General features: G+C 21.9%; 4 protein-coding genes across 4 annotated transcripts; 3 read left to right on the top strand and 1 right to left on the bottom strand. All coding sequences in view use genetic code 6, as the record gives it.

The window, feature by feature from the left end:
• Positions 1-680: 680 nt before the first annotated feature.
• On the top strand, positions 681-4419 carry TTHERM_00487170 (hypothetical protein; the record flags this gene model as incomplete). Its single annotated transcript, XM_001032929.2, has 8 exons — positions 681-1416; positions 1568-1867; positions 1923-2274; positions 2371-2883; positions 2946-3115; positions 3169-3446; positions 3504-3642; positions 3694-4419. Coding segments are annotated over 8 exons (3201 nt in total), but the record flags the coding sequence as incomplete, so codon positions are not given.
• A 1691-nt stretch (positions 4420-6110) lies between these two features.
• TTHERM_00487159 (hypothetical protein) lies at positions 6111-6819 on the top strand (the record flags this gene model as incomplete). The annotated part of the gene is made up of 2 exons (XM_001470626.2): positions 6111-6700; positions 6765-6819. The coding sequence occupies 2 exons, from the start codon at positions 6111-6113 to the stop codon at positions 6817-6819; spliced, it is 645 nt and encodes a 214-aa protein (XP_001470676.1).
• A 1693-nt stretch (positions 6820-8512) lies between these two features.
• Positions 8513-11659, top strand: TTHERM_00487150 (dynein intermediate chain 2; the record flags this gene model as incomplete). The annotated part of the gene is made up of 8 exons (XM_001032927.2): positions 8513-8668; positions 8910-9395; positions 9950-10008; positions 10073-10212; positions 10282-10995; positions 11094-11207; positions 11272-11469; positions 11523-11659. 8 exons carry the CDS (start codon positions 8513-8515, stop codon positions 11657-11659), a joined length of 2004 nt encoding a protein of 667 aa, XP_001032927.2.
• A 781-nt stretch (positions 11660-12440) lies between these two features.
• TTHERM_00487140 (60S ribosomal protein L28) lies at positions 12441-14101 on the bottom strand (the record flags this gene model as incomplete). Its single annotated transcript, XM_001032926.2, has 3 exons — positions 12441-12569; positions 13255-13409; positions 13831-14101. The coding sequence occupies 3 exons, from the start codon at positions 14099-14101 to the stop codon at positions 12441-12443; spliced, it is 555 nt and encodes a 184-aa protein (XP_001032926.2).
• Between the last annotated feature and the right edge of the window lie 315 nt (positions 14102-14416).

Below are 14416 nucleotides of genomic sequence, written 5' to 3'. Positions count from 1 at the left end.
CCAACCCCAACCCCAACCCCAACCCCAACCCCAACCCCAACCCCAACCCCAACCCCAACCCCAACCCCAACCCCAACCCCAACCCCAACCCCAACCCCAACCCCCCAACCCCAACCCCAACCCCAACCCCAACCCCAACCCCAACCCCAACCCCAACCCCAACCCCAACCCCAACCCCAACCCCAACCCCAACCCCAACCCCAACCCCAACCCCAACCCCATATTTAAAAACTTATTCAAATAATTTAACTTAAAAAGAATTTTATAATTTAATTTTTTACTTCTTTATTTAAAAAAAAATTATCAATAGTCTACTAAATTATTTGAAAAATCTAAATCTTAATTTAAATTAAATTTACTGAATAATTTATTAAAATTAGAAATGCTTAAAAATAGATTGACTAAAATAATAAATGATATATATAATAATTTTTCTTTATTAATCGTACCAATTTATGCTAAATTATTTCTGTTATTTTTTTGATTTGAAGAGCAGATATAAAAAATAGAAAGAATTCTAATTAAAATAGATATATAAATAATATTTTATAGTAATATGATAAATTATATTCAATTTTAGATTGAACATATTTATATATTAAATTTTAAATGTTTGGCGTAAAAGAGGTCTTTTAATTATCCTAACACCAATACTTAATTATTATTTTATTACATAAAGATATTTTTAGCGCCAAATTCACATTATTTGTGATATTCATTAAGGAATAAAAGAAAATAGATAATAGGTTAGGAAATATGAGTAAAGCATCATAAAAGAATACAACGTAATAAACGCTTTTTAATACTCTGAACAATAAAAATAAGAAGTAATAATTGGAAGATTCAGCTGATGAGAGCAAAAATGAAAGCTCTCCATTGCAATTAAGAAAATCTAGTAGAATATAATAATAAAGGATAATATAAGAGTAGCAATCAATAGCTCCATAAAAGAAATAATCTGCTAAAATTAATTCCAAATAAAAATTAAACAACTAAAAAACTTAAGGTAGCTCTCAAACTACACTGAACTACTTACGCAAAGACAGTAATAATCTACAAACACCGTAAATATAGTCATAAAGTTTATCTTAAGATATATCTTCAATATAGTCTACCATTCCTTCTCCAAGTATTAATATCCCTAAAAAATAAAACTAGTAGCTATTTCAAAAAGTTATATCTGATATCAATTATGAATTGATAGTTTAAAAAATAGAAAAATTTTAGCCATTTATATCTTCTCTCGTCAGCAATATCACAAATTATATGAAGGAATAAAAAAATGAAAAATAGCAAAAATTAGAAATTAACGTTGATAAAATTGAGAAGATGATCAAATATATATTATTTCGTTTTATTACATCTTCACCCTTTTCTATGTGGAGTAACTTATATAGTCCTCAAAGAGTATCTCAAGTAAGACAGTTATTTTAGTTCATATATTGATTTGGCTAATTTAAAATATAAAATGTATTACTAGTACATATAATAGTGGATTGATAAATTTTTTTAAATTTATAGATTTTATATTAATATTTTTTTTTAATTTTAATATTTTATAAAATAGTTAATAGAAGAATCTAATGGATAATTAATTTAGTTATGGATTAGGAAGTATTATAAAGGTATTAAAGATAAATAAAAGGGGGAGTCACTATTTGGTTATGTTGATTCTGATGATGACTTTTCTGAATACTTTGATAATACCTCAAATAATAGTAATATGAATGAAGAATATACAAAACTGTTGAATAGTAATGCCTGCAAAAATTGGAAAAATAAAGGAAATATTTTAATATTAAATGGTAGAGAAGGATGTGGTAAAACAACTGCTTTAAAGGCAGCAATTAAGTCACTTAAAATGCAAGTAAGTGAAATAAATTTAAAAAATTGACAATAATTAAATTTGAATTAAAATATAGATTATAGAAATTAATAACAGCATGAAAAGAGGAGGTACAGATCTTAAAAAAATCACTGAAATTACTTAAAGCTGCGTTTTATAAAATGGCTCTTCTACAAATAATGAAAAGCAATAAAATTAAAATAAAAAAGGAACGTTGAATTCTTTTTTTGTTCCTATTAAAAAAATACACTCTTAAAATACTTAAGAAAGTGATTAACAAGATTAAATTAATATTGATGCTAAAGATTCAAGTAAAAAAGTGATATACTTTAGAAATTTTGATATTCAGCTTGATACTTTATTTTAAAATGAAGTTTTAAAGTTATCAGAAAACTCTAAAGTTCCCTTTATATTATCAATTAATTAAGGTAAAGATTATTTTTTTATATTTATTATTAAATACTGCATTTCCTCCTTTTTGCAACAAAAAAAAAATAAATTTTATATTTTTAATAAAAAAAAAGATAATGAATAAAATTTAAAGGGAATTAGTCTTCAGGACAAAGATATTGTTTAGTTTTAGCCTATATCATATGAATAAATTACTATCTTTTTATACATTATATTTGAAGTTGAAAGAAATTATAGAAAATACCATTTTATGAATCCCTTATATATTGCAAATTTAGTCAAAGAAGATAATGAAAATCTTTAAGATTCTGAAATGTAAAAAGAGTAAAAAGAATCAAAGGAGGATATCTTACTCTAAAGCGAGGAATTCAATACTTTTATGATAAATTTTCCCTCTGATGTTTATTCTGAAAAATAACACATAAATACAATTAGTAAGTTAGTTCATATGTTTAATGGAGATTTGCAGACATGTCTTTCTTTTGTTTAAGATAACATTAAAATTATATCTTAACGTTCTGAATTTGCTACTATTTCTAAATCGATTGATTACAACTAATTGAGAAACATAAAGTTAAATAACCTAAATTAAATATTTTTAACTGATATTCCTATTTAAGAAATAAGTAAATAACTAATTTATGAAGTGAATAATTTTGAATCTTAAATTATATTTTATAATATTTAGATGATACGTTTAAATTTAACACAGAAAATACCTATCAGATATTTCTAAACTCTTCACATATTCCTTGTTCTGACTACTCAGAGTAGCAGTTGGAGGATAGTTTTGAAATAAGAGAATTATAAAATCATTTAATGAACTTAGAAAACGTTTAAGCCTTAGATTTACTAAATGTAAGTATTAATTTTGTATTACATACATATTTTAATGTTGATTTATAAATTAGAGTAAGTTAGAGAATGAGAAATTAAATAGAAAAATATTCAAAGAAAGTTTGAATACAAAAGATTCAGAATAAGAATTATTTTACAACAAAGAAAAAAAGATAGGAATAGAAAAATTTTGTTACAAAATCAGCTAATTAAAAGATGATATAAACTTAGAATTGCAAACTCTTTGCAAAAATATTAACTCTAATTATCCAAAAAATTAGCAAAAACAAGCAGACAATAATAAAAACATAGATTTGATTGTAGTCTCTAATTTTTTATAAAATAATCTAAAGTAATAAATTAATTTTTCTTAATAAAAATGTGAATTATTTTTAATTTTAACTAATAGCTAAACAGTAAACGACCTTTAAGATAATATATTTTATCAATAATATAAAAACTACAATGTTTGCACTGATAAAGCTGAAAAATCTGATAAATTTTATATTAAAAAGTCTCTTATAAAATAATACTTTCAAATAATTCCAGTAATTTTTTAAAACAATTTTTTATTTTCTTATAAATATTTTTATTTTAAGGTATTAGACACTATAAAAACAAACTATAATATAAGTTCTAAAAGAACAAGATCATAATATAATAAAACTTAAAAAGATATCGCAACAAACCCATTATCAATAGTTGAATAAACAATTAGCAAAAGCTCGTATGCTCAATTTAAATTACTACTTAGTTAATTTAATCTTAGAAAGCAAAACAGTTTTTCATAAAACTATCAAAAAGATAATCAAAACATATAAAATATTAGTAATACTCTAAATGTACTCTCATTACAGATTTCTCAGTAAAGTGATTCCTCATAATCAAGTTTAGAAAATGAAGAAAATATATAAGTTAATGAAGAGAAATCAATTATTCACTAAAAAAAAACTGAGAATATAGAAGATCAGAACAAATACGATTAGCAACAAATTTAAGATTTAAGTTATACTGATTAAAAATATTAATAAACAGAGTAATAAAAATTAGAAGAACAAAATTAAATAACTACGTTTTAGAAATATCCAAACATAAATATTATTGAAAATAAAGATAATTTAAAAGATAAAGAAATGGAAGTCGAATATTATGACAATTAAAATGAAAGTTTAAAATAAGATTCTGAAAATGTAGACCCAAATATAAATTCATAAAATTTAATAAATGAAAGAGATTCAAAATAAAAACTCATAAATGATTAAAATTTTTAGTATCAGCAAAATTAAGTTTCTTAAATTGCTTATTAAGTTTGAAAGTCTTAAAAAATAGTAAAATTAATATTTAAATAAGAAAAATAAATAAATAGCTTCATCTATTTCTTTATCTCCTATATAAAAGCAAATAGAATATTTAAAATTGTAAATAATATTTTAAACTCGTGTTATAACTGACTCTTTGTTAATAATTTCAAATTAAATAAATATACTGTTTTAATTTTTAAATTAAAACTTATTTAATCGTGTTTTTTATTTATCAGCATTCTTAATTTTCTTAAACAATGTCTATTCGATTTAATTTTTAAAAAATTGTTTATTTTAATTTACATTTTTTAAAGAAAAAGTTAAGTTTGTCATTGATTTTTTCAAAATAATTTATTTAACGTTAAAAATAAATATTATTAATTTAAAACATTTAATTAAATAAGCTTTTATTTTAGTAATTTGTTTTCAATTATTAATAATTTACTAAATTTAATTTCAAATTTTAGGTAGTTATAGAATTTTTTATTATTTTTAACAATATTTAAATTTTTGAATAATTAATTTTTATAATAAATTTAATAATTTGATATAATTTATTTTTTATAATGATTTACCAAATTAAATTATTAAATTTAAGTAATAACAAATAATAAATAAATAAATAATTTCTATAAATTTTTAATTAAATAATTTTAATGAAGACTTTTTAAAATTTGAAATCAAATTTATTTTCTTAATTTTTAATTTTTTATTAATAAATTAATTATCGTTATAATTATAAAAGTAGATAATTAATTTCAAAAAAAAAATAATTAAATTAAAGAGTTTTAAATAAATTAGAAACTTAATTTATTTTGATTAAATTAATCATTTATCAAATTTATTACAAATTTAAGTATCTTTTCTAATTAATTTTAAGAATAATTTTAAAATTTAATTGATGGATTTTTATTTAATTGAATGATAATTTATTTTCTTTAATTATAAATGAATCTAATCTCAATTTTAAAAAATTATTGTTTTAAACATAAAATTATTTAACTTTCTCTAATTAATAACTCAATTTTCAAATAAGTCTTCTATATTAAAAGATACCTTATAAAAAATAGTTAAAAAATTAATTTTAGGTTTTAGTAAGTTTAAATATAGACTTCCCTTTTATTTAAATAATAGCTTAATTACTTCTAATAATAATTATTTCATTTTTTAAAATCATTTCTTTTTTTTACTTTTATTATAAAATAAAATATATTAGATAAATAAAGTCCGAATTCAGCCAATTTCAAATTTTAAAAAATTAAAAATAAAAAAAACCATCCTATATATAGGTAATTCTATTATAAATAAAAATAAAGACCCATTCAGAAATCATTTAGGGTGTGAATTCAATCCAAAAAATTAAAATCTCAAAATTAATAAAAAATTCAAAATTAATAAAAATATATAATATATTAATAAAAAAAATTATAATATCTCTCTGATATCAAAATCAGACTATATATCTCTCTACTCTGTAAAATAGAAGTGAATAATTTATTTTTACTTATAAAGTATTAAAAAAATCAAAATATAAAAACTAAAAATCAGCAACATTGAAAAAATGAACAAAGATAATAATTCTAAAATTTAGCAAACTTTTGATTAATTTTAATGTGATCTAAGTGAAGTATTGTTCCGGATGGACCATTTTTATATTTAACATTGCAATTATTTTAAATTTACAGAACTATAAATTGGAAATATTATAAACAATCATGAATATTAACAATTTTTCGTAAAAGTAACATCAATAGTGTAGTAGGCCAAAATTATCAAATCAACTATCGAGACAAATAATAAATAATAAAATATATTGTTTTCACATATATATACAAGAGAATTACTCATTCCAAGATTTTTTGATTTATTATTTTAATTTAAATTAACTCTACCTGTTTTAAAAAACATTAAAGAATTTTTAATATTGTTTCTAGATATTATATTATGTAATAAAGATGATGTTGAAGATGGTGAATTTGAATAAATTTTTGATGAATACTAAAATTGCTTAGAATAGTTATAAACTATAAAACTTGAAGAAGTTTAAGAGTAAGATTTAAATAGACTCTAAAAAAAATGTGTTGAGTACATACATACATTAACCAGAAATTAACTCTAAATATGAATAATCTTTAGTAGATGTTTAATAACAAAAATAAAATATGAAATTTAATTAAAGTTGTAGACAGGATGAATAAATATAAAGTTCAGAATGTGCTTTCAAAAATTAATAAATTTAGATAATCGATCATTCTATGTATTAAAATTAATAACAACAATTTTAGGAGAAGCAAATTCATTTAAAGTAAGATTTACTATTTGTTATCCTTTTTCATTTATTTTAATTTTTATTAAAATAAAATTTTTAGATATCCAAATGGCAACACTCAAGACTAATAAAATTTTTAAGAAATTATATAATGAATATTTATAAAATTTGATGTCATTAATATGTGTTGTTTGTTTTTTTATAATGTTTAGATAAATATATTTTATTATTTTCAACATATTTACATTGAAATTTTAATTATATGAATAATAAAATATTATTAACACACAAATAATTTTATAAAATATATATTAATATATAATTATTTTTATATTTTTATATATACTTTTATTTATCTTCTATCATACAAATATATGTTATTGTTTTCAACCTATATATACAATAATTTGTCATACAAATATATGTTATTGTTTTAAACCTATAAATACAATAATTTGATGTTATAACTTTTATATATGTTCTTTATCTTCTATTAAAAAAAAATAAGTTGTTTTCATTGATAAAGAGCTCTGAACATTAATAAAAAACAATCATTAATGTATAATTTGTACTAACTAAAAACTAATGATAAATGCAATATTTACACTAATTCTAAATACCATTAAAAGCATTATTTGTCCTAATCAAAACTATTGTTAAATGCAATATCTATTCTAATTAATAAGTATTATATATAAATTAAATCATAATAATAAAATATCAATCAATTAAATATCAATAATAAGATATTTATCAAATTAAACAACATTTGCAAAATATTTATCAAATTAAGTCATAATTTTTACATTAATCACAACAATCAATGAATCACACTAATAAAATACTGATCAATAAAAAAATAAAATATTTATCAAATTAAATCATAATTAATCTTCATATTAATCGCATTTATTTAATTAAATCACAATCTATATATTAATCGTATTTATTAAATTAAATCACAAACTTTATATTAATCACAATAATCAATAAATCACAATAATAAAATATTTATCAAATTAAATCGCAAATCTTTATATTAATCAATTAAATCGTTATAATAAGATATTTATCAAATTAGATCACAATCTTCATATTAATCACATTTATTAAATTAAATCACAATAATAAAATATCAATCAATAAAAAAACAATAATAAGATATTTATCATTATTCAAAATAGTAATTTATTTCCTAGAATTTTGTAGATTAGTGACTTATTTTGGATTTTAGGTTTTATAAAATAACAATTTATGACTAAAATTTAATTGAAAGATATTTGATAAGTTTATTACGGTTTAAAAATTTCTTGAAATTCAATTTAAAAAATCGTTTTAATATTGTTGATATGTTTAAATCTTAACTAAGTTTTAATCTTAAAACAGAAAGTAAATATAGCATGACTTAAAAAATATATATTTTTATGGCATAATGATAAGTTAGTATTTAAAATATTTATAAAAATAGAAAAAATTTTTTTGAAAAACAAATGAGATAATTGAAAATTTAAATAATAATTAATTTATTATGAGCAAATCAATCTATTCATTTTGAATTATTATTCAAAATAAATAAAATAAAAAACTTGAAATAATTCTTAGATTTCATTTCAATTAATCCATATTAGCTCCACAAGCTCTCTATCTATCTATTTATCTTTCTTTCTTGGTTTAATTTTTTTTATTTATTTTGTTTGATGTTTATTTATTTTAATTAAATCAAAATCAAAAAAAAAAAGAAACTACTTTTAAGATAATTGTCCAATCAATATAATAATAACAAAAAAGTATAATTTGTTAATTAAATTAAATAAATATTGTAAAATAAATACAAATAGATATATAGAGATGCCTCCAAAATAAACAAAAGTTGTAGCCAGCCGTAAGACTGTTATGCCTATTAGTAGAGCAGGCAGAGCTTAAATCCGTAGAAAGGATTCTAACACTCAAAATAATATGAATGACTAAGGTATGGAAGATGAGGAAATCGATCAACAAAGAGAGGTATATAATATATTAAATTCACTCGTAAATTAGATGTCCTCAACAAACAAAACAAATAATACTCTAATTTAAACAAAAATATTTTAAATATTCTATTTTTGTCTAGCAAAATTTAGAATTGAGCTAGTGTAAAATAAATAAAAAAATGCTAGGGAAAGGCATTAAATATTGAGGATATTTAAACGAAGATACTACAGTTTAGTTATTAATTTAACTAAATTATTTATTTAATGAACTAAAGGGAATGAAGAACCAATACGAACAATTAACTGCCCAAGAATTAAATGAAGATATGCCTTCAAAAATGTTAGAGCCAAAGAACCCTCAAGCTCCTAAAAATATCACTGTTTATGACTATTATACTCGTAAATTTAAGACTGATGAGTTAGTCGATTAAATGATTGTTCATTTTTCTATGGATGGTGATTATATTTGGAAGGAATCAAATGAATACAAAACTTAAGAAGAAATTCGTGATACAAAGAAAGCTTTGATCAAGGAAGCAATGCGTAAATAAGAAAGTGAAGAACCTGGTGCAAACCATGATGAAGAAGCAATTAAATAAACTCTAAGAAACAAATTTAATTACAATACACGTGAATGTTAAACAATTAATCCTTCAATAAGAGAGCGTGGAGTTTCTACCGAACCTCCACCATCTGATACAATCTGTGGCAATATTACTCAATGGGAAATTTTTGATGCTTATTATGCAGAAATTATGAAGGTAAAATAACTTATTCTAAAATAGGCATATATTTTGCTTTTGAAGTAAGCTCAATCAAATTTTAATATCTTTGCAACGAAGATTTTACCTTCCGTTGCAAAGCAAGTGATTGAGCAAATGATCAAGCAATTAAGCTATATAAAATCAAAATTAGAAGTTACAATTCAATTTATTAGAAGAATGCAAGCAAATCTTTTTATTTTTCAAAATTGATTTTAAAAAACTAAAAAAAATAAAAATTTTAAAAGATTTAAAACAAAAAAGTTACATTTATTTAAAGTTTCTTAAATTTTTCAACTAATATTACTTAGTAGTTTATAATTAAATTGGATAAACTGATATTATTATCATTAAAAATATTTAAAATTTCAAAATATTAACATTTTTTAAGGAAAATTTGTATCAAAAATAAAATTATTTTTTAGAAAATAAAAACTCATACATATTAAATTTGATTATATTTCCATTACATAGCATTAAAAATATTATAATAATTTCAATAAGGATTTTACAATTATATTAAATACAAATTTTATATTTATGTAATCAAATAGGACCATCAAATTGAAAATAAAAAGAAGAAAGAGGTTGATTAGGATAAGAAGCAAGATTAGTAAATAATTATTATTTAGTATAACTTTGATTTATATAATTATTTTTGTTTTATTTAAAATTAGATCTATGTACTCAACTTCGTTCAAAAGATGTTGCAAAATTATGGAACGTATGGTTGTATAAAACGATTAGGAAGATAAGTATCATGATTATCGTTATTATTGGAGTTAAGGCGACAACCTAGAAGCTGGTAAAAATGAAGGTAATATATACTTTTAAAAAATGAATTAAGAAAAAACTAAGATTTTAATTTAAAAATAATATAAAAAAGGTCATTTATTACCTATTTGGAGATTTAGTAATGAAAAGCAAAGAAAGAAAAATGTTACTAGTATTTGTTGGAACCCATTATATCCAGATTTATTCGCAGTTAGTTTGGGTAGTTATGACTTTACTAAATAGCGTATGGGTTTAATTTGCTTATATTCTTTAAAAAACACCACACATCCAGAATATGCCTTCAACTGTGAAGCTGGTGTTATGTGTTTAGATTTCCATCCTAAAAGTGCTGCCCTTCTTGCTGTCGGTTTGTATGATGGTACTGTGTTAGTTTACGATATCCGTAACAAACACAAGAAACCTATTTATTAATCAACTGTACGTAATTAAAAGCACACAGATCCTGTCTGGCAAGTTAAATGGAATCCAGATACTTCCAAAAATTATAATTTTTATTCCATTTCTAGTGATGGTAGAGTCATGAATTGGATTCTTATGAAAAATAAGTTAGAACCTGAAGAAGTTATTTTACTTCGTCTTGTAGGTAAGAATGAAGAGGAATCAACTTTAATCGGTTTAGCTTGTGGTCTCTGCTTTGATTTCAATAAATTTGAACCTCATATCTTCCTTGTAGGTACAGAAGAAGGTAAAATTCATAAGTGTTCTCGTGCTTACTCTGGCTAGTATTAAGAAACCTACAACGGCCATCTTCTTGCCGTCTACAAAGTTAAGTGGAATAACTTCCATCCTAGAACTTTCATTTCTGGTAATATTATTTACTATTTATTTCACATCAAAAAATAAAATAAAAACAAATAAGAATTGTTAAGAGTGAAAATTAAACTATTTTTTAATCTAAAATAGCTTCTGCTGATTGGACTGTAAGAATTTGGGATAGTAAATACACTTCATAGATTATTTGTTTTGATTTATCTATGATGGTAGTCGATGCTGTCTGGGCTCCTTACTCATCAACTGGTAAATAATTCAAAAATAAATCATAAAAATATAATTTGCTTATTAATAATAATAATAAATACAGTCTTTGCATGTGCTACTATGGACAAAGTTCAAGTTTATGATTTGAACGTAGATAAACTCAATAAATTGGCAGAACAAAAGATTGTTAAATAACCTAAGTTAACTAACTTGTCTTTCAATTATAAAGATCCTATCTTGTTAGTTGGTGATTCTCACGGTGGTGTTACTCTTGTCAAGCTCTCCCCTAATCTTTGCAAAAGTATTTAGCTTTATTATATTAAATGTAGCAATTTAAAAATTTTTTTAATTTAGGTGGACCTGAAATTAAATAAACTGAAGATAAAAAAGCAATGGAAGAATTTAAAAATGTAAAAATAGAGGATTACGAAAGAGAAAAGATGGAAAATCTTCTCGCTGTAGTTAGTAAATGGGAAAGGGAAGATGCTTGATCTCTCTTTAATGTCTGTCTGTCTAATTTTTGTTTAATTTGGAAAGCAAATTTATACATAAAATATTTTATTCAATAAAATTCTAAATTATACTACAAATCAAATCATACAATCTTCATGTTTATTGTTTATAAAATTTAAAGTAAATAATCTTCTGTTTCCATTATTTATTTATTTCTACAATAAACTTCAAATTTTTTATTTAATTTGCATAATTTTGTGCACTTTTAAGCAAAAAGTGTATTAAATAAATAAAAATACACAAAGAGTTGCAATAATTAACATTTAAATTTTTTAATTAAAACTTAAAATTGGTTTTAAAAATATTTTATAATAGATAAATTTTATGCGATTTAAATAAAACTTAAATTATTTATGTGAGTGATTGTGTAAATTGCATGCTTTTTGTTTCTTTTTAAAAAGGCTAAACTTAAAACTAAAATTATTTGACTTCATTTAAGAATAAATTTTTATCTTAAATAATTAATTATTTGCTTGAGCATAAATTTTGTTTGGTAGTTCTTTTACATTTTATTCATTTATATATAAAGATAACAACAACATATTTATTTTAACTTGATGAAAAAAAAAAAATATTCACATTAATAAATTGATATAGAGAGTTCGTTTGAAGAATTTTGTATTTGATTTTGGTATTTAAATAATTTAGTGAGGACCATATATATAAACTGAACAGGAATCTTATTTATATATACATTTTCCTAAATTGTATAATATAATTCTTATGGATTTATCAATTTTATAAAGTAAATTAATTCAATCAGTTCTTCTTAGCCTTAGATTCAGCCTTGAGGTTAGCTTGAGCTCTGACATTAGCTCTGTGGAAGTTAACGAGCTTCTTAAGAGCGAATTGCTTAAGACCCTTAGATTGGAATCTACCTCTAATAACCTATTATTTAAGAAATTAAGTTAAAATTAGTTTATTTTGATTTATTTGCAAATGTTATTCTTATCATTTATAAGGAAGTAAAAAAAAATACTATCGTGTTTGTTTTTCGTAAAATAAATTTATTTTTAATATCAACTTATCCGATAGAAATATAAAAATTTTGTTGTAAAAACAGCTTATCAAATAATAAAAAAAAAAAATAAATTTCTATTATTTTAATTTATGGAGCTGAATTTTCACATCTTAAATGTTTTTTTAAAGGAATAAATTCTAATTCATTTTTTAGCATGGGTGAGTGTTTAATCCGTTCTAACTACTTTCCATTTAGTTTAATTAATATTCATATTACATACAGCTAATTGATTTCTTATTATCAAAATTTTTACTTAAAAGAGTTAATTTTATTTTTGTTTCATAATTCTTTTAGTTTTTTACTATAGATGATCTAAAAAAATAAATATTGCTGCTATCTTCCAAATAATTCTTTGATATTTTTTATTTAATGTTATTAGTATTTCTCTTCAAGATTTTCTCACTCTTCCATAATTATTTTTACAATTTTCATATTTTCAACTTTTAGGCCAAAAAATATGTTAATTTGTTTGTTTCTTTCTTTGTTTTATTTTCATCTTTCATAAGTTTACTTCCTTATCAAAACTTTATCTAATATGCAATTATTTTTTACCTTAGCAACTCTTTAAACACCACCCTTAACGGTAAGAGTTTCAGCTTCAATGGTACCAGTCTTCTTGACCTTGTGAGATTGGTTCTTTCTGAGGGAAGTAGCAATAGCTTGCTTGGCACCACCCTTCAAGGCGACACCGTGTCTGTGGGTGAAACCTTTTTTATTTGAAAAATTGTATTAGGAATTTTGAAAATTAATTTTTTTGTCTCTCTAATCAATATTGATTATATATTCTATCCAAATATAAAACTACGAACGCATTTCAATACACTCAATCATATTTTATTCCTTCGGAAAAAATGAATTACTCTCACTAAAAAATAATATATTGTCTTTTGATAAACCTTTATAGTTAGCCTTAAAATACCTATATTGAGTTTATTTTAATGACATCTTTCTAAACGCTTAAAATGTAATGCAATTTTTGATCAATTGCATTTATTCTTTGTTTATTTATTAGGAGTGTTGTGAAAAAGAATTTTAGTTAGTTAAAATGCATGTCCGCTCATTGGAAGAAAGATAACTAATCGCATCTAATTAGAAAAGTAAGATGAAAAAAATGCAAATTCTGCTTACCAAGACCGACTTGAGTGTTTCTACCAGTGACAGAGAAGGGGTCAGTGGTGAAAGCAACACCGTTGTTCTTAACTAAGAAAGCGTTGTTGTTCTTGACGATTTCCCAAACTAATTAAGACATTTTTATTGATATTTGAGGTGCTAAATATATTTAGTTTTTTTTCTTTTTTTTAATTTGATTTCTTTTTTTCTATCTATTAAGTGTTTATTAATTTATCCACTCAAAGTAATACCAAATCTTTCTCCCTTGTTAATTATGTATGTGATTCATTCATACCATTTCTCTTTTATTTTTTGTGCTTTTAGATTGATCACTTTCATTCATTATATATCCCTTATTCAACTCATTTATCTTTAATATTACTAAATTCATTTATGCAATTTACAAGCATGCATGGCAATATATTGCTATCTCTTTCCCTTATATTTTGGAAGACTTTCATGAAGATTATTTCTTATATATCTTCTCCTTTCTACTTTTATTTTCAATTCATCTTAATTATATTATATATACTATCTAACTTTTAAGCTTTGAAAGCAAGCATTCATTTATCTTCTTTAGATTATCTCATTTCCTTTTGAGTAG

Source organism: Tetrahymena thermophila, assembly GCF_000189635.1.
Source record: "Tetrahymena thermophila SB210 genomic scaffold scf_8254527, whole genome shotgun sequence".
Classification (NCBI taxonomy): domain Eukaryota; phylum Ciliophora; class Oligohymenophorea; order Hymenostomatida; family Tetrahymenidae; genus Tetrahymena; species Tetrahymena thermophila.
Note: the sequence above shows the minus strand (reverse complement) of the source record. Positions and strands in the feature narration are given on the sequence as shown.